The following is a 23,921-nucleotide window of genomic DNA, read 5'->3' as shown; positions in this document are numbered from 1 at the left end:
CTTCCTGATTCAAAAATCAGGTTTCCAAAGTACACAGGTTATGCTGTTTTTATACATTCTGGAACAGTGCAGCAATTTCTAAAGAAAGATCACAGAATGAACGTGAAAGAATGAAAAATCAGGGCTTAGTATTATAGATAGCTATTTTTTCATAAAATCATTTCTAATACTAGATTAGAAAGATGATTAGGTTGTATTAAGTAATTCCTACTATTGAGAAAACACTTATTTTTAATACAATGAAGTTATTATAGACCTTTAAGAAATATATCCACCAACTTTAGTACCAAGTTTTATATGTATTAATATTATTCAATACTTTATGGTTTTGAGCTGATAAATCTTCACAACTGATTCCATAAAGACCCCAAAGTTTCCAGGAAGAAAGACCTAGAAAAATACACTAGTTATATTGTATTTTCTTTAGCTGAATTGCTTTTTGATTCTAAACTTAATATTTACTATCAGAACCCCATTTTTTTAATTTAATTTAATTTAATTTAATTTAATTTTATTTTATTTTATTTCTTTTCAGTGTTCCAGAATTCATTGCTTATGCACCACACCCGGGGTCCATGCAATACAGGTCTTCCATAATACCCACCACCAGGCTCACCCAGCCCCACATCCTCCTCCCTTCCAAAACCCTCAATTTGTTTCTCAGGTCCACAGTTTCTCATGGTTTGTGTACCCCTCCAATTTCTCCCAACTCACTTCTTTCCATCTCCCAGTGTCCTCTGTGTTATTCCTTAAGCTCCACAAATAAGTGAAACCATATGATACCTGGCTTTCTCTGCTTGACTTATTTCACTCAGCATAATCAACTCCAGTCCTGTCCATGTTGATACAAAAGTTGGGTATTAATCCTTTCTGATGGAGGCATAATACTCCATAGTGTATATGGACCACATCTTCCTTATCCATTCGTCTGTTGAAGAGTATCTTGGTTCTTTCCACAATTTGGCCACTGTGGCCATTGCTGCTATGGACATTGGGGTACAGATGGCCCTTATTTTCACTACATCAGTATCTTTAGGGCAAATATCCAGTAGTGCAATTGAAGGGTCATAGGGAAGCTCTATTTTTAATTTCTTAAGGAATCTCCACAGTTTTCCAAAGTGGCTGCACCAACTTACGTTCAAACCAACAGTATAATAGGGTTCCACTTTCTCCACATCCTCTCCAACACTTGCTGTTTACTGTATTGTTGATTTTGGCCATTCTAACCGGTGTAAGGTGATATCTCAGTGTGGTTTTGATTTGAATCTCCCTGATGACTAATGATGAACATTTTTTCATGTGTCTGTTAGCCATTTGTATGTCTTCTTTGGAGAAGTGTCTGCAGAACCCCATTTCATTTTAATTTCTATAACTAGTTAAAAAGTATTAGCCTTAAGTATGTATTTTTAGAGCAACTAGTCCTCTGTACACAGTATCTTATTATTTATACTTTATGCTCTAAGAACTATTAGGTAAATTAAATGCAGATTTATTTTATCAGTTTAATACAGTCATATGATGATATTTATCTTACCTGGCTTATGGAAAGAAACAGTTCAGTTTCCTTGAAAAGTTGTAACCGTTTGAGATGAATTATTAATACCTCTCCAAATTTCTATAAATGCACTGATAATTACTTGACCTTCACATTTTAAAATATAATTTTCAAGGACTCAAATATACCTTATATATAATGGCTAAAACACGTAATTCAGATTTTATATTTGGATTTCAAATCAACAAATTCCAGTAGTTATGTGAATGGGAACGTTTATTTTATGGTTGGTACCATATAATACAATTTAGGGTAAGAATCTATTTTTCCAGGGGCACCTGGGTGGCTCAGTGGATTAAGCCGCTGCCTTTGGCTCAGGTCATGATCTCAGGGTCCTGGGATCAAGTCCCGCATCAGGCTCTCTGCTCAACAGGGAGCCTGCTTTCCTTCCTCTCTCTCTGCCTGCCTCTCTGCTTACTTGTGATCTCTCTCTGTCAAATGAATAAATAAAAAAAAAATCTTTAAAAAAAAAAAAGAATCTATTTTTCCAGTGTTTATTTTGGCTAATTTCAAAACCTGAGCTCAATACCCAATCAACATGTTAGTGTATAAAACAGAGCATGTAAGAGATGGAGAGAGAAAGTCATTTACCACAATATGCTACACACAGAAGTTGCTCAATAAATATTTCTATATTATCCTAAAATTCAGAATAAATAGATCACATTTTATATGTTTCTTAAATTTTATTCATAAATAAAATTCACATATTTAAATCCTTTCATATCTGTTCCATTTTAAGTGACAAAAACTTATTTGGTTATATTTTATGGGATGCTATTGAACAATATGCAATAATCACTACTTACATAGATATCATTTGACTTTATTAGATAATATTATATCAAAAAAACTGCTTCAAGAGTAAATTTGTGAGACATTGGATATCTTAGGAAATTTTAAGTACATAGACACTTACGTTTAAATATTACCTTTTTCCTTGAGATATTGGGAGCCTTATTTAAATATTTTCATGGTAGCACATGCAGATTGGATTCTAAATCCAATGTGAAAACGCTTTGATCCTTTTCATCAGTTTCTTTATTCATGCAATAGCAACAGCAAGGAAAGACAAGTTCATAGAGTGCACCTCCTAACTAAAAATGACTGTAACAAATGGCTTGAAATGTTCTCTGGAGGATTATTGACTTTTTAATTCAGGCTGCCATCAATCCTCATTTATATTTCATAATATGTATCCCGGGAAAAATAACCTATTTTAAAATGTGTAGCTTGTCACGGAGGTTAAATAGTTGTTATGCCAATCACTTATCCTTCAATTTTGTGTAAGTTAAGAGATATTTTTCAGACCATCACTTGATACCAATATACGAAGCATATTATATGAGTATTATTATTATTTTTTTAAATATGATAGTGTCTATTTGGGTATAAAAGTTCAATGTGGCAAAAATTATTATTCATTGTTTTCCTTTCAGTTCACATGCAAATGTTTCAATAAAGTAGAAAACAACTAGGAACACAAGAGGAAAATGAATATCTTATTGGAAAAGTTGTCCTTAGGGAACTATTAGTGACAGTATACGTGACCTATATAATATCTACATTTTTAAATATAAATGATGTAGAATCTATTGTTATCATTGAGTTGATTGATGTGCTTCGTTTCAAACTAATTTCAGTATACTTAGGTCATCTCAATGTTTTGCTATTCCAAAGAATGTTGTAAGAAACCTTGGCCCTTGCTTTAGCTATAAGTTTTATGGCAAGATACATTTTCTTCTATTAAATGTTTATTGAGAGAGTAGTTTTCCATTTTGGCACTCTATGTAAGTCTTTTTAAAAAGCTCATCTCCTAACTCCTGAGTTGTTAAGAGATTAGAGATTAGGTCTGAGTATTTGAAAAAATTCTCTTTACTCCAGATCTTATGGTAATGTGGCTTGGCTGGAAATATATTATTCTATCTCTTTAAAAAGTTATTAACTTGAGCCTCCAATATAATAAAATGATACAAAAAAATACTCTGTCCTTTTAGATGTAAATTAAAAGCCTAAATTTGTGCTCTATGTTACTAAGAAAGTATGTGCCAAAATTTTATGAGGACTATTTTTGAAAATATATTTCAAAATACACCTTTTAAGTAGTCATCAAGGTTAAAAAAAAATTAAAGAGCCTGGTTTTACTCCTCTTATTGTTCTGGATGTTTGTGCATACTGCATTTGTTCTGACTTATATTTAGGAGAGGGTGAAAGAATACAGCAAAAATCTAGTGCTTGGAAATTTGGAAGTTTATTACATTTCTGTTTCAGAAACTATTAAAGGCAATTCACAAAACAAAGACCCAGCTTCAATTTGAAAGGATTACTGGGCATTTCCAAGTACCACTTCCTTCCCTTTGTCTCCATGTAAGAGCTGATATGAGTCCAGTTTAGGACCTCTAGTGTATAGCCAGAATGAAAGTGCCAGTAGGATGATCTGCGTATCTGTAGTCCAGTGGTGGCTTCAACTTGTCTCTTGGATTGAATTGCTTTTATAACTTCAGTAGACCTAGAAGGCTGACGTTTATTCATTAGTCAATCTAACTTGTGTATACAATGGCTAGAAAAAACAGTGCTGAAATTAACTTGGGTCTCAAGTTGAGAGCCTAAAGAGAGTCTCAGTCTGATTTTTGATTTTGCATCTTTGACAGGCATTCCATTGGGTGAAAAATAAAAGAAACCAGGCAGTTCAAAGTATATTAATTAACCAAAGAGCAGGATGGTCCTGATGAACATTCCTGTCTGTTGTCTTTTGCTAAGAGAGCTTCAGCAGAAAATTCTTGCACTGAGAACCAGGATGTTTCTCCACATTTACCAAGTCATATTCTTACTAAGGAAAATGCAGAGTACATATGTTCTCATGGTCATTCTAAATAACAAATGCTAAAGTGTGAGTGTGAATAAAATATATGTGTAATGTGTCTGTAATACGCATTCTGTGGAACACTTCTTGCTCTATAGTGCTTTTGTCACTCAACTATGTAAGGGGATATAAAGATTAAATAAGGCAAAACCTCTTCAACCAAGAAACTTACTATACATATTAGCAAACAATAAATTATCCTAAAACTTAGTGGCTTAAACCAACAAACATTTTTTTTAATCTTATGAGATAATAACAGGAAAATAGAGATATGAGGTGATAAGTAGAGAAATAAGACAACTAAGGAATTTGAGAACAGCTTAGCCAGGTGGTCCCTGTATTAGACCTTTTTGAGGTTGCAGTTTCTTTGGAAAATGCATATTTATGTACTTTGGGCATTTTTAAATTGCTTTTTCTGTTAAAGTGCATGAGTTGTATATTTTAGATATTGACCACTGTCAGACAATCTGGTTTACAAATAGTTTCTCCCATTCTGTAGGTTCCCTTTCCATTATGTTGACAGTTCCCTTTGCTATGGAGAGGGAGTGATTTGCCCTTTGTTTCTGGGTTATAACAGCTTAGTATATATTCTGGATACTACTATGTTATCAGATACAATCTGCAAATATTGTTTTAATCTGTGAGTTGTACATATACTTTCATGATAGTGTGTGTCCTTTGATGCACCCCCCAATTTTAATTTTAATGAGGTTCAATTTATTGATCTTTCTTTTGTTGCTTGGGTTTTGGAGTAATAATATCTAAGAAAACATAGTAAAACACAAATTCAGGAAGATTTACCTTTAAGTTTTCTTCTAAGTGTTTTATTATTTTAGCTCCTACATTTAGGTTTTTTACTAATTTTGAGTTAATTTTTATATAAGTTGTGAGGTAGGAGTTCATGTTCATTCTTTTCTATACGGATGTTGTTTCAGCATCAATTCTTGAAAAGACTATTTCTTGGCATTTATTGTAAAATCAATTAATTATAGATTAATAGTTTTTTTCCTGCATTCCCAACTCAATTCTATTTCATAGACTTGAGAGTTTTTTCCTTACGCCAGTATCATATTGTTTTGATTCCTATATATATACTATACACATACTTTATAGTATATTTGGAAATTGAGAGGTATGAGACCTCCAGTGTTACTATTTTTCAAGGTTGTTTTTCGTTATTTCAGGGGTCCCTTGTGATTCTATAGAAATCTGAGGATTAGCGCTTCCATTTCTGCAAAAAGAAAAAAATGCAGTTGGAATTTCTGTAAGGATTACATTGTATTTATAGATCAATTTTATAGAGTATTCCTACTAATTAATTATTTCAATTCATAAACTCATGACTTTTCATTATTTTTTTTAAATATACTTCAACTCATTTTGCCGTGTTCAGTGTGAAAGTCTTGCACCTCCTTGCTGAAATTTATTTCTAAATATTTTATTTTTTGGATGCTTCTCTAAATGAAATTGTTATCCTGATCTTTTATATATGCTATGGTAAGGAAAAGATTTTCATTGTTCCTCATTTTTATATTTATTTATTTATTTACACAATTGAATTCTTTTTTTTTTAAAGATTTTATTTATTTATTTGACAGAGAGAGAGATCACAAGTAGGCAGAGAGGCAGGCAGAGAGAGAGGGGGAAGCAAGTTCCCTGATGAGCAGAGAGCCCAATGCAGGGCTCGATCACAGGACCCTGAGATCATGACCTGAGCTGAAGGCAGAGGCTTAACCCACTGAGCCACCCAGGTGCCCCTACAATTGAATTCTTTAAGTCTTTTTAAATTTCTTATGTTTTTTATAATTGTTCCTTATTTTAATGCTCAAATTTTCTCATATTTGACAAATAAAAGTCCCTTTAGGTTGGCTTCTGTATTTTTTTTAATGTTTCTATCATATTTTGAAAACTTCTCTTATTACCAACTCAGCTTGTATTTTTCCTGGCACAGTCTCAGAGTAACCTGTATGTACTAAAGGTTACTGGTACAGTTAAAGGTAAGTGGTACATTTTTGCAGATGATGATATTTGGAAACTAAGATTATGGAAATACATATCATTAAAATACATAATTAACAATTTCTCATACTGCAATTTTTAGAAAATCAAAGAATATGGCTTACTGATTCATTTTTTTTTCTCCCATTTCTTTTTTAGTCCCTCCAGTAATCCGGGTGTATCCAGAGAGTCAGGCTCGAGAACCTGGGGTAACTGCAAGTCTCAGGTGCCACGCAGAGGGAATACCAAACCCTCAGCTTGGCTGGCTCAAGAATGGAATTGATATAACACCAAAGCTGTCCAAACAACTCACACTTCAAGGTGCTTTTTATTTGCACTTTTTCCTCTTAAATGACTGTTCAGAAATTTTATACTGAAATTTATAACAGAGTTTACATGACTTGAAAAAAAAAAAAGCTAGTTGATGGCAACCAAATGTCATGTATATGAAAAAATCTATATAGTTGTTCTTAAGACATTTTATTTGAAATAGAGTCCATTAGTATTTTTTGTTTTAAATAATAATGACATAATAATTAGTTATGCTATTATTTCAGCAATAAGTAAAATATTATGCATCTTTTAAGTAATTGTTCTATGAATTATAGCAGAAACGCTGAACAGAATAAATGGATTTCTTCATAGAATGCATTTTGAAGGGATCATTTAAATATTTAAATCATACTTTAAAAATGAATCTTAGAGAGTGTCAATAGTATAGAATGCCTTAGTGAATATTTTGTAGCATAAGTTGCAAATGAAGAAAGAAAAAAGTGATACTAAATATGTTTCACACTTACATTGTTTGAAAGGTATTTAATGTTATTATTGAATTTTAACATATAAATATTCAAAGTTTGAATAGTCTAAGATGAGACAGAATTATTATACAGATTATAATAATAATGAATATGTGGTAAGTAGAAAACAAACAAAAAAAACTTTGTAATTCCAAATACCTAAATAATGCAAAAGCAGTTGCATATATGTTGAGTATACCAGTAAGTTTAAAAATGCATAAATCTTAGTTCTACCATCAAGAGTAGAACATGACGAGTCTTTTTATTGGAGTGTCTGTTGTATGACACTATATTCTTTACTGCATGCTTTAAATTCCTTTGATTCATACTACAAGTGAATATATTTTCGTTTTTGCATTATTTGTATAAGCATAGACTTTACTTCTTATTACACTTTAACAGTGAACGTTTTGATAAATGTTTTTAAATAAATCTTTTTGAAATATTAACTATTTTATTTTTGTAAGTCAGAAATGACATATGAAAGTAATTGTGACCTTTAAAACCTAGATTCTACAAATCTCTATATTAGTAGAAGTAAATTCAAGGAATTTACATGTTTACATCTACTGATTACATTTTTAATGTCTATAATCTTAGAAAAGGATTGATCTGATAAACAGTAATTAAAGTGAAGAAAGTCCTAATTAGTTTCTGCCTTTGTCATCTCTTGCCCATTTAATAGCAGTAAACAGTATTAGATGAGCATATTATATCTTTGTTTCTAGGAATACACATAATAGCACATATGAAGGGCTGATTACACTCCAGATTCAATAGTGAAAGGGTGGGGGCCCTTGTAAGGTAGCTATTATCATTTTTTTTTAATGAGAAAATCACTGAAGTTTTGAGAGAATGAAAAATGAAGAGTGGAGAGCACAACCTAAGAGATAAATCTGGGTGCATAGGCATGTGAAATCCCTGTGGCTTTCTGTATGATTACATGTTACCAAATCCTATAGTTTAATTATCCATTTATTCAACAAATGCTTAGTTAACGATTACATGTAAGGTCTAAGTCTAGGCATGGACTGAATACATCAGTGGATGGGATGATATGTTAATGAGAGGAAGTAAAATCCTAGAAAAGCAGAAATGTTTAATTAGAAGGCAAATCATGATAAATAACACAAGGAGACTAAAAATCAACAAAATGCAAGAGAAAAAGGTGATCCTACATAAAAGAAAGCGAAGTATGGGAAAGAGTTCAACAATATTAAATGCACAGAAAGGTCGAGGAAAGCCACTGAAATGTATTCATGGGTCAGGTGATTAGTTTGACCTTTTGACATTTAGGAAAAACTTTATTCATAGTCATCAATTTTCCTTGGTTTAGAAGAGAGGAAGTAAGAAAGTATAAAAATCTCTTCAGATTTTGAAAGGAGGACAAAAGAAAAGGTAGTTGCTCTTGATGGAAAGGATTAGGACAAATGATATTTTTTTTTCTTAGAACATCGAGTGAAGAAATACTAAGAGAGAAAAAATATGTGCAGATAATGGAGGTGGGGAACGATGACTAAATAACTGTAGAAATCATAAAGAAAAGAAAGGACATTTTCTTTGGAAAGAAACAGAGAGCTTCTTTTGAGAAATAAATACATGTGAAGCTGTAGATGGAAATAGGAAGTTGGCTTTACTTGTTTTCTCAGCTTTGACTGGAATATAATTGATAGCATTGTGTAAGTTTAAGGTATAAAATGTGATGATTTAATAAGGATATATACTGAAAAATGATTTGGGTTTACTTGTTAATTACATGTATGCACTTCATGATTTAAAAACAAGGTCACTTGCTTCGGGTGAGAAGGTAGTATTAGGATGGGAAACATCAAACAGAGTAAAGATTTGAAATAAAAACAGAGCAGGAAATGAAAGGCATATACCTGTCAAGGTCAAGTGAAGTGAATACCAAGCATGGAACATCCTGCAAACTGAAAACTGTGAATTTGTAAATTTGCTTATGCAGTTGTCTCTTAATGTACTCAGAAAACTAGATGCAGAGACACTAAGTGCAGAGATACGTCCACTTTTTCTAGTTTTGGCAGTTGGTAAGGTATATGTGTCAGAATGATAAATGGATGAGGAAATTGCTAGTTCTAGCAATAGAGTTGAAAACATCTAGCAATCGCAGATTATGTAGTGAAGGAGGAAGACAGTTGGAGCATGTAGGTTAGGGGGACATACAACAATATTGAGAAAAGAACATTTGAAAAAGGAATAAATTGATTTTGATATTTTAAAAAAATCTAGAGAATTTAGGTTGCTAAGTGTGCAGTTCTTAAGAGAAAGTGTTTTCTTTGGAGAAAGCTATATATCATGCAAAACAAGAAGCTGACACAGGCTTAAAAATAATGTATATTTGGCCCACAGGCCAAATCTGGGAAACGGCCCATTTTGTAAATAAAGCCACTTGGGGGGCTTTGTTTTTGTTTTTGTCTTTAGAACACAGCCACACTCATGTTTTAAAATATTGTTCATAGCTGCTTTCATGCTGCTATGACAGAGGTGAGTAGCGTTAAAGAAACTTTATTGCCTACAAAGCATATCTACCCAGCCTTTAATGGCAAAACAAAACAGAAAAAGCACCCACAACCCTAAACCAAATGGTCAACCTTCTGTTTTGGAGTAGTGATTCTCACCAGTGGATCAGGGAATGGAGGTGAGCAATACCATCTGTAATGTGAGGAAAAAGGTTCAAGTTATCTGAATCATTATTCCTCCCCCAAACACTAACTGCCTCTCCATATCCCATTCAAATCCCTTGAGAGCCACTGGCATTCCCTAGCTCTTTTTCCCATTGGTTTTCTATGTCCTTTTCCCAAACAGGTTTATGGATTATTTCATCACTTATCTGTCTTAAATAGTCATATTACTCTGTCACACATGATGCGTGGTGTTCTTGTGATTGGATAATATGAAACAAACACACACAGAAACAAAGAATGAATGAAAATAAAGTGAAAGAGAGAGAGAGAGAGAAAGAAACCTAAACAAATGAGCACAACGAACACTGAATTTTAGGGTCTGATAGGTGTCTAGCCCTTATGTTTTGAATTGAGTGATTTCCATAAGATCAATCTATGAGTTTCTGATTCTGTTCTGAAAATTATGAATTATTTAGAACAATTAAGATATAAAATATGTTAAGGTACCTTGTATATTTCCAACATATTTCCAACACAGTTGGTGGTTAATTATGCTCTGATTTCTACATTAGGAAATCAGATTTTAGCTTAAGAAGTTATTTTATTAAGAGTTATATTCATAATAGCATTCTTCATAATAACATTGTCTTAATGAGGGGACTTACTATTTTAAAGGTAAAACTACTAAAGTAGATCCATCTAAATGAATTACTATGTTGCCCTTAAGAATATGTATTTTTTAAATAACGTGTGTGTCTTGAATGAAGAACTAGAAAGTAAAAAAAAAAAAAAAAAGTTACCTTACCAAGATTGAAAAATTGAGCTAATTATTCTCTTAATCCTTTGGTTGTATACTGATTGTATCAATTTATGACTGTATATCAGTATACCAAATATCATTATAATATTGTTTATGGATATTTCTGGCAAAAGACTGAAATCTTGCAGACAAATCACATGTTATTACCTTTCTCTCTCTCTTTTTTTAAGATTTTATTTATTTATTTATTTGACAGACAGAGATCACAAGTAGGCAGAAAGGCAGGCAGAGCGAGAGAAAGGGAAGCAGGTTCCGTGCTGAGCAGAGAGCCCGATGAGGGGCTCCATCCCAGGACCCTGGGATCACGACCTAAGCAGAAGGCAGAGGCTTTAACCCACTGAGCTACCCAGGCGCCCTACCTTTCTGTTCTCCTTACTTAATACCTTCCTTACCTTATAATTCCAGATGTATAATACGGTCTCAATAATGTACCTAATAAGTGGCAATTGTACTATATTTCATGATGTAGCTCACTGAATATCTTTATGAAAAGTCTTTTTATCCATATTCTTCTGTGTATGAACCATATTGCTATTATTTTAAAATTTTGTAAAGTGGATTCTGAATACTAAAAATAAATATATAAGTGGAATTATAGTCATCAATATGACATACACATGAAATGCAGGAAATAGGAAATAAAGGTAAAATATGAAGCTTGTGCATTTGACATAGAGTTTTGGGCTCTCAATAGAATGACAACACAGTTTATGAAACACTTGAATGATTTTGGAATAATTTGGCATGCCTCCAAAGCATGGAAGTAGGAAGGAAAACAGTTTAATTACGACAAGCTAAGAGAACTGCTTGACTGTGTAATCGGAAAGCACTGTACCAAAACTGAAATCGTAATTTACAAGTTGCATTTGCCTTCTGTTTTCAGCAAATGGCAGTGAGGTTCATATAAGCAATGTACGCTATGAAGATACAGGAGCATACACTTGTATTGCCAAGAATGAAGCAGGAGTGGATGAAGACATCTCTTCTCTTTTTGTTGAAGATTCTGCTAGAAAGACCCGTATGTATACACCTGCAGTGCACTTACGCACACACGTTGTACTCTACAATTAAGCTTTTTATTTTCTTCAAAAAGCAAAAGCACCAGAAAATTTGGCAAAATGAAGAATGCATTAAAAAAAATTCAAGCATAAGAAATATAAGAATCTTAAAATATTAAAATCAGATTTACGAATTAAACAAGCTTGTGAAATTTTTAATACAACACTAGAATGATTTAATTTCCTTTGCAAGTAGTACACTGTATTTCAGGTCCTGTCTTCCCATTCACACATAGACGAATTTAACTTGCCACAAAATCCCTCTCCCAAACGACATGGGCATTTCAAGGTTCCAAGATACAGCAAAGAGGGATCCTATAGGTTTAATAAATTCATATCTTTCTTTTTCTCTCAGTTGCCTTGCAGTCAGTGGTTCATGAGCCCTAGAGCAGGGCTTCTCTGCAGTAAGCCCTATGGTTACTGCCACTGTAAGACACTCACCATAAGACATCAATCCCTGGGGTGTTTTCTACATTTAGGGCTAGAAGTCCTTTTCCATTGCTGTACATGTTTTCCAGTTATACCATCTAATAAGACAAAAATGTATCATTCTTAAAAAAAGAATTGTTACCTAGTGAAAGAGGTATGGATAGGGTAGGGATGATATAGATGGATTTTTAGTTACAGCTAAATTTCTTGGGCCTCAAAGTTCTCTTATAGCATGTATCAAATGAACGTTCAATGGACATCCCGCAGACACTTACTTTCCTCAGTCTGCGTATGCCATGGTTTGATTGTTTTAGGAGTGGGTCTGGATGTATTTGGCATGACTATTTTCTTTGCTTCTCAGTCTGATTTGTTATATTCACAAGTCTTATTAATCTAATTCGTTGCAAGGGTCCTGATATTTGGAGGACTCTAGTTTGGCTTGCTTATTTCTCTGAACCAAGTTTTTGAAAAAGGGTAAAGCATTGTCTTGGAATCTTATTTCTCTTTAAATCAGTGAGTACATGAAATATTAGTGGATCCCATAGGGAAGAAGGATCTTATCTAACTCCTGACTACCAATATATTTTTGTCTATATTTGGTCTGTCTAGGACAATGATCATTACAAACAAATATTTAAAAAGAAAATTCTTAAGGTAGAAAAACAGAAAAGAAAGATGGATTTAATAACCTGGGTAAGGTCTACCATAATTTTTCTACTCCTTTTATATATTTCTGTTAAATATCTATTTGCAATTTACTTTCTGTTAAAAAATAACTTTAGGTGACAAGTAATTAGATACTTTGGCTTTCTTTGTCCTTTATGATGACATTTGTGACACATTTTAATTTCAACTTTCTATTCTGAATTTCTTTTACTGTTGGTCAAGTAATTTTTTAATATATTTCCTTAGTTACAGGAATAAAATACTTAGCCAGAATTCCTTTAGTGGGTTAATCACTAAGAATTTACCAGCATGTAAATTTGAGGATAATTTTAAGGAAGATTTAAAATAATTTGATTCATACACTTAGTCATATGAATGTTTGTTTAATTGTAAACAGCTTCTGAAATCATGTTTTTATATTATTTTACTTATTACTTTAAGCTTTTAGGTAAAAATAATACATTTTAAAAATTATTTTCATTAGCACATAATATATTATTTGCCCCAGGGTTACAGGTCTGTGAATCATCAGGCTTACACACTTCACAGCACTCACCATAGCACATCCCCTCCCCAGTGTCCATAAGCCAACCACCCTCTCCCAACCCCCCTCCCCCCAGCAACCCTCAGTTTGTTTTGTGAGATTAAAAGTGTCTTATTGTTTGTCCTTCCCGATCCCATCTTGTTTCATTTTTTCCTTCCCTCCCCTCAAACCCCCTGCCCTACCTCTCAAATTCCTCATATCAGAGAGATCATATGATAACTGTATTTTTCTGTTTGACTTATTTTGCTCAGCATAATACCCTCTAGTTCCATCCACATTGTTGCAAATGGCAAGATTTCATTTCTTTTGATGGTTGCATAGTATTCCATTGTATACATATATATGTGTGTGTGTATATATATATATTACACACACATACACACACACACACACTACATCTTCTTTATCCATTTTTAATAATTTTTGAGATTGCATGGTATTAAAATAAGAGATAACATTTTTTCAATTTTAGTAATTCAGGCCTTACAACATCTATATTTATAGAACTTTCAAAGTCATGTTATAGGAAAACAGAAGTAAAAGATTTGGAGGATTTTGTTCGTCTGGATACAAATTATTTGTAGATGTTCCTTATGTATTTAAATTATGTAACATTTTCAAAGAGAAAGGGAGAAAACTAAAGGGTGCTTGGGTGGTTCAGTCAGTTAAGTATCTGCTTTCAGTTCAGATTATGATCCCAGGGTTCTGGGATCACGCCCTGCATAGGTTTCACAGCTCAGTGGGAGTCTCCTTCTCCTTCCTGCTTCTCCCCTCACCCCTGCTCATTATCTCTCTCTTTCTCTCTCAAATAAATAAAATATTAAAAAAATGAGAGAGCAAACTAACAGATTTCATTTTTTAACTGAATTAACTCATTTATTTTGGTAAGAGCACAGCATAAATTCTATCCTCTTAAGTTTTTAAGTACATGACATTTTTTTGTTAACTATAGACACTGGGTTGTGTAACAGATCTCTAGAGCTTGTTCATCTTGTATAACTTGGACTTTATACCCTCTGAACAACTCTTTATTTTTCCCTCCTCCACATCACCTCACAACCACCATTCTATTTTGTTTTATGATATTGACTCTTTTAGACAGTTCACATAAGTATAGTTTCACAGTCTTGGTATTTCTGTGGCTGTCTTGCTTCAATTAGCATGATGTCTTTCAGATCCATTTATGTTCTCATAAATGTTAGGATTTCCTTCTTTTTAAGGTGAAATGATATTCCATTGTATGTATATACAATGTTTTCTTTATCCATTCATTTGTCAATAGATATTTGAGTTGTTTCCATATGTTGGCCATTGTGAATGCTCTTGCAATGAATGTATGAGTACAGATAGCTCTTTGATCATGATTTCTGTCCTTTTGGTTATATTCCCAGAAATTGGGTTATTGGATCATATGATAGCTCCATTGTTATTTCTTGAGGTATCTCTATACTTTTCATAATGACTATACCATTTTCCATTACCACCAACAAGGTGCAAAAGTTCCAATTTCTCCACATTCTTGCCCATACTTTTATCTTTTGTTATAATAATAACCATCCCAACAAATGTGAGATAATATCTCATTGCAGTTTTGATTTGCATTTCTCATGCTCAGTGAAAATGGTTTCTTGCATTCCATAGGTTGACTTTTCACTCTCTTGGTTTTTGTTGACATGAACACACCCATTTTGGAATTATAAGCACATAATTTAAATCTGAATAATACTAAATGAGCAAACTTAGCAGAATATTAGTAGTTACAGAAAAGAAAAAACTGAAATGTAAGAATGTCTGTGTGGTAGCAGACAAGCTTTTCTTGGGATGTCTACTAGTACTCAATAAACTGTCAGAATCCTGTATAACAAAAACAAAACCAAAATCAAATGGAGATCACTTTAGAAAAAGGTGTTGGCTTTTATAACCTACTTCTTAAGGAATGCTCTGGGTTCTCTTCTAGTAATTCCATGGACAAAGACCAATATTGGCTATACAAAAGGCATTTTGGATAGGTAGATATTTTCAAAAAAGCCAAAGGAAACAGTCACAGAGCCACCAGTGATACTTTCATCTTCTTATTTGCACTTATTAAAAAATTATTGACCATTCTGCTTTCGTGAAAAATAAATTCACAGGTCATTTTTCCCTTTCAGTAGTGATGGGATACAACATGCATCCAAAAAAGCAGATTGCTATCACCTTCTCTTCCCTTCCTCTTCTAGCATGAACTTTGCCATTAGACATGAGTTAGAGTCATTGTCCTACCACATAATAGTTCTATGATTTGCAGCTATTACATAACCTCTATGAGCTCTAATTTCTTTATCTGTCATGATATGGTATGAATATTAACTCACTAAGGGGTATCTGTGTAGATATTATAGAGCACTCTCCATAGTGCTAGACATAAAGTAGCTCTTCCTCCACTTCATGCTTATTTTATGAAAGTAATTATTTATTCCTTGCAAGAAACATTAACAAAAGTTATTCTTTAAAAACTCGAGAATCTATTAATTGTTAAAATTAGAGTTTCTAAAATGAATGATATATAGAGACAAATAGAGATTGATACAGATATTAAGATATATGTAGAGATAAAAGGGAGTGAGAAAGAGAGAGAGATGAGTATATATAGACATCTATGCAATTAAATATCCAAATATAAAAATCATTATTTCATTATACATTAAAACAATTTGACTCAAGTGATTAGAGAATACATTTTTCCTTTAATATAGCTATTAAGATATTTTAAATATCTTGTCACCAGAGTCCACTTTTGTCACAGAATGAAAACAAAAGCTAGGGGCACCTAGGTGGCTCAGTGGGTTAAGCCGCTGCCTTCAGCTCGGGTCGTGGTCTCAGGGTCCTGGGATTGAGTCCCGCATTGGGCTCTCTGCTCAGCAGGGAGCTTGCTTCCCTTCCTCTCTCTCTGCCTGCCTCTCTGTCTACTTGTGATCTTTCTATGTTGGATAAATAAATAAAATCTTTAAAAAAAAAAGAAAACAAAACAAAAGCTACACTTTACTTCTCTTTACACTAGTCAGTTTATATTCTTATTACATTTTTTTAAATTTTATTTTATTATTTTTTTCAGTGTTCCAAAATTCATTGTTGAAGCACCACACCCAATATTCCATGCAATATGTGACCTCCATAATACCCACCATCAGGTTCATCCCCCATCCCCCCCAAACCTTCAGATTTTCTCTCAGAGTCCACAGTCTTTCATGGTTTGTCTCCCCTTCCAATTTTCCCCAACTCACTTCTCCTCTTCATCTCCCAATGTCCTCCATGTAATACCTTATGCTCCACAAGTAAGTGAAACCACATGATAATTGACTCTCTCTACTTGACTTATTTCACATAGCACAATCTCTTCCAGTCCCATCCATGTTGATGCAAAAGTTGGGTATTCATCCTTTCTGATGGAGTCATAATGCTCCATTATATATATGGACCATATCTTCTTTATCCATTCATCTGTCGAAGAGCATCTTGGTTCTTTCCACAGTTTGGCCACTGTGGCCATTGCTGTATGAACACTGGGGTACAAATGACCCTTCTTTTCACTACATCAGTATCTTTGGGGTAAATACCCAGTATTGCAATTGCAGGGTCATAGGGAAGCTCTATTTTTAATTTTTTAATGAATCTCTATACTGTTTTCCAAAGTGGCTGCACCAACTTGCATTCCCACCAACAGTATAATAGGGTTCCCCTTTCTCCACATCCTCTCCAACACTTGTCTTGTTGATTTTGGCCATTCTAACTGGTATAAGGTGGTATCTTAATGTGGTTTTGATTTGAATCTCCCTGATGCCTAATGATGATGAACATTTTTTCATGTGTCTGTTAGCCATTTGTATGTCTTCTTTGGAGAAGTGTCTTTTCATGTCTTCTGCCCATTTTTGATGTGATTACCTGTTTTGTGTGTGTTGAGTTTAAGGACTTCTTTATAGATCTTGGATATCAGCCTTTTGTCTGTAGTGTCATTTGAGAATATCTTCTCCCATTCTGTCAGCTGCCTCTTTCTTTTATTGACTATTTCCTTTGCTGTGCCGAAGCTTTTGATCTTGATGAAGTCCCAAAAGTTCATTTTCATTTTGTTTCCTTTGCCATTGGAGAGATAGCTTGAAAGAAGTTGCTATGGCCAATGTTGAAGAGGTTACTGCCTATGTTCTCTAGGATTTTGATAGATTCCTGCCTCACGTTGAAGTCTTTTATCCATTCCGAGTTTATCTTTGTGTATGGTGTAAGAGAATGGTCAAGTGTCATTCTTCTACACATAGCTGTCCAATTTCCCCAGCACCATTTATTGAAGAGACTGAGTTTTTTCCACTAGATATTTTTTCCTGCTTCATCAAAGATTTTTTGACCATAGAGTTGCAGGTCCATATCTGGGATCCTACTCTGTTCCACTGGTCTATGTGTCTGTTTTTGTGCCAGTATCATGCTATCTTGGTGATCACAGCTTTGTAAAAGCTGTAAAAGCTTGAAATCAGGCAACATGATGCTCCCAGTTTTGTTTCTCTTTTTCAACATTTCCTTAGCAATTTGGGGTGCCTTCTTGTTCCACACAAATTTTAGGATTGTTTGTTCCAGCTCTTTGAAAAATGCCGGTGGAATTTAGATCAGGATGGCATTGAAGGTATAGATTGTTCTAGGCAGTATAGACATTTTGACAATGTTTATTCTTCTAATCCATGCTCATGGAATGCTTTTCCATCTTTTTGTATCTTCTTCAATTTCTTTCATGAGTGTTCTGTAATTCCTCAAGTACAGATTCTTTACCTCTTTGGTTAGGTTTATTCCCAGTTATCTTATGGTTCTTGGTGCTATAGTAAATGGAATAAATTCTCTCATTTCCCTTTCTATTTTTTCATTGTTAGTGTATAAGAAAACAACTGATTTCTGTGCATTGATTTCATATCTTGCGACATTACTGAATTGCTATACAAGTTCTAGTAGTTTGGGGGTAGAGTTTTTTGAGCTTTCCATATAAAGTATCATGTCATCTGTGAAGAGAGAGGGTTTGACTTCTTCTTTGCCAGTTTGAATACCTTTTATTCCTTTTTTTTATCTTACTGCTATTGCTAGGACTTCTAGTACTATGTTGAACAACGATGGTGAGAGTGGACATCCTTTTCATGTTCCTTATCTCAAAGGAAAGGCTGTCAGCTTTTCCCCATTGAGGATGATATTTGCTATGGGTTTTTCAGGAATAGATTTTATGAAGTTGAGGAATGTGCCCTCTATCCCTATACTTTGAATCATTTTAATCAGGAATGGATGCTATATCTTGTCAAAAGCATTATCTGCATCAATTGAGAGGACAATGTGGTTCTTTTCTCTTCTCTTACTGATTTGTTCTATCACATTGATTGATTTGCAAATGTTGGACCATCCTTGAATCCCATGGATAAATCCTACCTGGTCATGGTGGATAAACTTTTTTAATCTACTGTTGGATCCTATTAGCTAGGATCTTGTTGAGAATCTTGGCATCCATACTCATTAAAGATATTGGTCTGAAATTCTCCTTATTGGTGGGGTTTGGGTATCAGGGTAATGCTGGCTTCATAAAAAGAGTCTTCAAGTTTTCCTTCTGTTGCTATCTTCTGAACAGGTTCAGTAGAATAGGTATTATTTCTTCTTTGAATGTTCAGTAGAATTCTCCAGGGAATCCGTCAGGTCCTAGGCTCTTGTTTTCTGGGATGTTTTTGGTCACAGCCTCAATATCATTACTAGATATTGGTGTATTCAGGTTGTCAATGTTTTCCTGATTTAGTTTTGAAAGTTTTTAGGTTTCTAGGAATGCATCCATTTCATCTAGGTTGCTTAACTTATTGGCATATAACTGTTGATAATAATTTCTGATGATTGTTTCTATTTCCTTGGTATTAGATGTGATCTCTCCCCTTTCATTCATAATATTATTAATTTAGGTCCTCTCTCTTTTCTTTTGGATTATCTTGGCCAATGATTTATTGATCTTATTGATTCTTTCAAACAAACAAACAAACAAACAAAAAAAACACCTTCTAGTTTCATTGATGTGCTCTACTATATCCCTAGCTTCCATCTCATTGATCTCTGCTCTAATCTTGATTATTTCCTTTCTTGTGTATGGGGTTGGCTTAATTTGTAGTTGATTCTCCAGTTCTTTCAGGTGTAACAAGAGCTGGTATATTCTGTCTTTTTCAATTTTTTTTTTTTTTTTTTTAAGGGAGGCTTGGATAGCTACGTATCTTCCCCTAGGACCACCTTTGCTGTATCCCATAGGTTTTGGGCTAAAGTATCTTCATTATTTTTGGTTTCCATGAATTCTTTAAGTTCTTCTTTGATTTTCTGGTTGACCGAACATTCTTAAGCAGGGTGGTCTTTAGCTTCCAGGTGTTTGAATTCCTTCCAAACTTTTTCTTGTGGTTGAGTTTCAGTTTCAAAGCATCGTGGTCTGAAAATATGCAGGGAATAATCTCAGTCTTTTGGTATTGGTTGAGCCTTTTTTGTGACCCAAAATGTGTTCTCTTCTGGAGAAAGATCCATGTGCATTCAAAGAGGATAAGTATTCTGTTATTTTAACGTGGAGTGTTTTGTTTATATCTATGAGGTCCATCTGGTCCAATGTGTCATTCAATGCACTTGTTTCTTTTTTGATTTTCTGCCTGCATGATCTGTTTTTTACTGAGAGTGAAGTGTTAAGATCCCCTACTATGAATGCATTCATATTGATATGAATATCTTGATTAACAGTTGTTTTTTGTAGTTGCCTGCTCCCATAGTGGGGGCATAAATATTCATAATTTTTAGATATTCTTGGTGGATAGACCCTTCGAGAATGATCTAGTGTCCTTTTTATCTCTGACTACAGTCTTTAGCTTAAAATCTAATTTATCTGATATGAGAATTACTACCCCACTTTCTTTTGAGGCATTCAAGATGCTTCTCTATCCCTTCACTTTCAGTCTGGATGTAGACTTAGGTTCCAAATAGGTCTCTTGTAGACAACATATGGACAGGTCCTGTCATTCTATCCAATCTACAGCCCTGTGCCATTTTATGGGAGTGTTTAGATCATTCACATGGAGAATGATTATTGAAAATTATGTTTTTATTGACAGCACATTGTCCGTGAAGTCCTTGTTTCTATAGATTGTCTGTGTTAATTTCTGTTCCATGACACTCTTGGGTTCTTTCTTCTTTAATAGAACCACCCTTAATATTTCTTGTAGTGCTGGCGTAGTGGTCACTTACTCATTTAAACTTTGCCAGTCTTAGAAGCTCTTTATTTCTCCATCCATTTTGAGTGTCAGCCTTGCTGGATAAAGTATTCTTGGCTGCATGTTCTTCTCATTTAGTGCCCTGAATATATCTTGCCAGAACTTTCTGGCTTGTCAGGTTTCTATGGACAGATCGGATGTTATTCTGATGGACCTTCCTCTGTATGTAAGGAATCTCTTCCCCCTAGCTACTTTTAAGAGCTCTTGTCTAAAATTATTATTCATCAGTTTCACAATAACATGTTTCGAGGTCTTTCTAGATGCATCTATCTTGGGGGGGTGGTGTTTCTGCCCCCAGGACATGAACACTGGTTCCATTCCCCAGACTGGGAAAATTTTCATGGGGAATTTGTTCAACTATTTCTTCTAGTCTTCTTTCTTTCTCCTCTCCATCAGGGATCTCAATAATTCTGACATTGGAATGTTTCATAGAGACATTTATTTCCCTAATTCTACTTTCATGGCTTCTAAGCTGTTTGTTCCAGGCCTCCTCCTGATCCTTTTTTTTTTTTTTTCTATCAGTTTCTCTTTTAGATCAATAATTCTATCTTCTGCCTTGGTGACCCTACCTGTTAGGGAATTTAGATTAGATTGGGACTCATTGATAGCATTTTTTACCTTCTTCCTAGGTGATTTTCACTTCTGCTTTAATTGATTCAATGTTGTCATCAATGGTTTTCTCCAACCTAGCCATTGCCTGGATAATTATTACCCTAAATTCGCTTTCCAAAATACTGTTTATGTCCATATCCAATAGCTCTGATGGAGAGGGCACAGTCACTTAATTTTTCCTTTGTTGGTTGTTCCTCCTCCTAGTAATTTTGGTGAGAGGTGGTTGAGGGGATGTGTAGCTGAATATGTCAACCACGATCCAGGCAAGGTCCACCCTGGAATGCTTCTGAGAAATCGAAGTCGCCATCAAAAAGAAAGAAAAAGAGAGAGAGAGAGAGAAAAACAGAAGACCCAATTAAAATATGCCCTAGAGATAAGATTTATAAGGTATATAAACAAATTGGACAAAAAGAAAAAGACCAACAAAAGTAAATGACAGGAAAAACAAAACAAAACAAAACAGACATCAAACAAACAAACCAAAAAAAAAAAAAAAAAAAAGCCAACATGAACCCCAAGGATGAGATTTATATAATACCAGAACAAAAACAATTACAGAGGAACACTGACTGAAAAATATGGGAAGGTGGTTATAAATCCTGGATGTGGGCAAGGAAGTTTATTTTGATTCTTCCTAGGTGTATCTTGATATCTTTGTTAAAGGACTCAACTTTCCAGAGATAAAAGGAGATTAAAATTGGTTTATATATAGAGGTAATATTGATTAGGGAAAGAGGATTACCTTTAAGCTTATGTATATGTATATTAAAAAAAAATAGAAAAGAAAAAGAGGGATGCCTGGGTAGCTCAGTGGGTTAAGCCTCTGCCTTCAGTTTGGGTTGTGATCCTGGGGTCCTGAGATCAAGCCCCACATTGGGCTCTCTGCTCAGCAGGGAGATCTCCCTCTCTCTCTCTGTCTGCCTCTCTGCCTACTTGTTATCTCTCTCTCTGTCAAATAAATAAATAAAATCTTTGGAAAAGAAAAATAGAGGTATATGTATGAAAGAAGTTCAAGTTTAAAGATTATTATGGAATATGTTGTATTAAACCTCTAGTTGTAATGGTAAGTAGGTTAAAAAAAATAATGAATGAATTAAAAATAGAAGTTGTATCTATGTAATATACCAGTTTTAGGGCAATAACAGGAGCTTAATATATTGTTTTCACCTGATATTGGGGTTTTACAGTTTTATGGGGACCCTCTGGTGGTTGTCCTCTCATTCTTTCAGCTGCCTTTCTGGGCGAGGGGGCTGCTGTATTGTTCTTCACTCAGTTTTGCTTGGGTTGAGTCTTCCTACTCCTTATCAAGGGACTAGGCTCTGTGGAAACTGGTTTTAAGCTTTTGTTCTCTGGAAGTTTTTGTTCTTTGGTAGATTTTTGCAGCTTTTTGGAGGTTTAGTGGAAAACAAATTGCACCCAGAACTCTGTCTCAGAGAGAAGTCTCAGTCTGTTCCCCTTTGAGTTGTCCAGAACACACAGACTCCCCCTCGGCAATCTCTGCTGAGCCGTGCAACCTCCAATAGGCAGTGCACATCCCCAGCTATCACCTCAGGGGGCACCCAAAGCGCCCATCTGTTCCTGCACCCCTGTGCCAAAACCAGGAGTGATAATGGTCCAGGGAACCCACTTCCAGTGGCTGCCTTTGCCAGGACTGCTGTCTGGGTTTGGCGGTGGCCATCCTGGGTCCGTGGCCTTAGGCCCATGACCACCTGATTCCACCAGTTGCCCTTTCAGATATTTTGTTCTTTTTGAGTGCTCTTAACCAGACTCTAAGTCAATGCGGGTCCCTAATCATAGAGCAGTTTCATATTGGGGTATTACTTTCCAATGGGTTGCTTCCGGTGGCTCCCTCCCCCTTCTATTTATCCTTAGCTATCAGTCCAATCATTCCTAGTATGATTTGCCTGTCCACTGGTGTCTTCTGCCCTCATAGAGATCCAGAAGTGTATAATCCTATGTCTGAGGCTGCTTTCATGGGTGTTCAGAGTTTTCTAGATAGATAATTAGCTCACTTTAGGGGATCAGTTGAAACAGGGTCTCCTACTTCTCTGCCATCTTGCCCCTTCTCATCCTCCTATTACATTTTAAAATTCTCCTGTAAAGTTTTCTGTTTTCTGTTTTGAAAGATGCATAGAAGAGACGTATTAAATTCCATATAGACAGCGATAAACATGGGGGGAGACTTACAACTTTTGGACTAAATGACACAACATTCTTACGTTGTTTAGCTACAGCTTCAGAGCAATCATCCATTATTTTCTACATAATAGAGCAGTCAGAGTAGTATCAATCACATTTTTTCCCCTTATACTACATTTCCCAGCAGGATGATATCGTTGAGTGAACAATTCATGCAAAGCATCATGTGCTCAGGAGTTTATGTTTTGCTTGTAACCTAATCTTTGAATTGGAAAACCTTGAGTTACAGTGCCCAACTTTGTCAACAAACCTCATGAAGTTTTCTCAGATGAAAAATTGAACTACAAAAAAAGTGCTTCAGAGTAATCTCATTTACAGGTACATTAGGGATAGGGTTTGAGAACTAAGATTTAATGGGGTGATATACAGGGAGGATTTAAATGTAAAGAAGAGTAAAAATGGGCCATAGGGGATTGTAACACATGATATGAAATATATGAGGGGGTTTTAGG

The 23,921-nt window shown here is 34.5% G+C and overlaps 1 protein-coding gene across 1 annotated transcript in view; it reads left to right on the top strand.

The window, feature by feature from the left end:
* The window catches only part of FSTL5 (follistatin like 5), a gene marked incomplete at its 5' end in the record, with an annotated part of 202,288 nt that overhangs the window by 35,921 nt on the left and 142,446 nt on the right, over positions 1-23,921 (top strand). Inside the window, 2 exons of the mRNA XM_045088262.1 lie at positions 6,576-6,737; positions 11,565-11,699. Of these exons, the coding sequence (XP_044944197.1) occupies positions 6,576-6,737; positions 11,565-11,699 (297 nt within the window). The remainder of the gene's footprint in view (positions 1-6,575; positions 6,738-11,564; positions 11,700-23,921) is intronic.

This window comes from Mustela putorius, unplaced genomic scaffold (assembly GCF_011764305.1).
Source record: "Mustela putorius furo isolate JIRA1106 unplaced genomic scaffold, ASM1176430v1.1 tig00000056_pilon_pilon_pilon, whole genome shotgun sequence".
In the NCBI taxonomy this organism is placed as follows: domain Eukaryota; kingdom Metazoa; phylum Chordata; class Mammalia; order Carnivora; family Mustelidae; genus Mustela; species Mustela putorius.
Note: the sequence above shows the minus strand (reverse complement) of the source record. Positions and strands in the feature narration are given on the sequence as shown.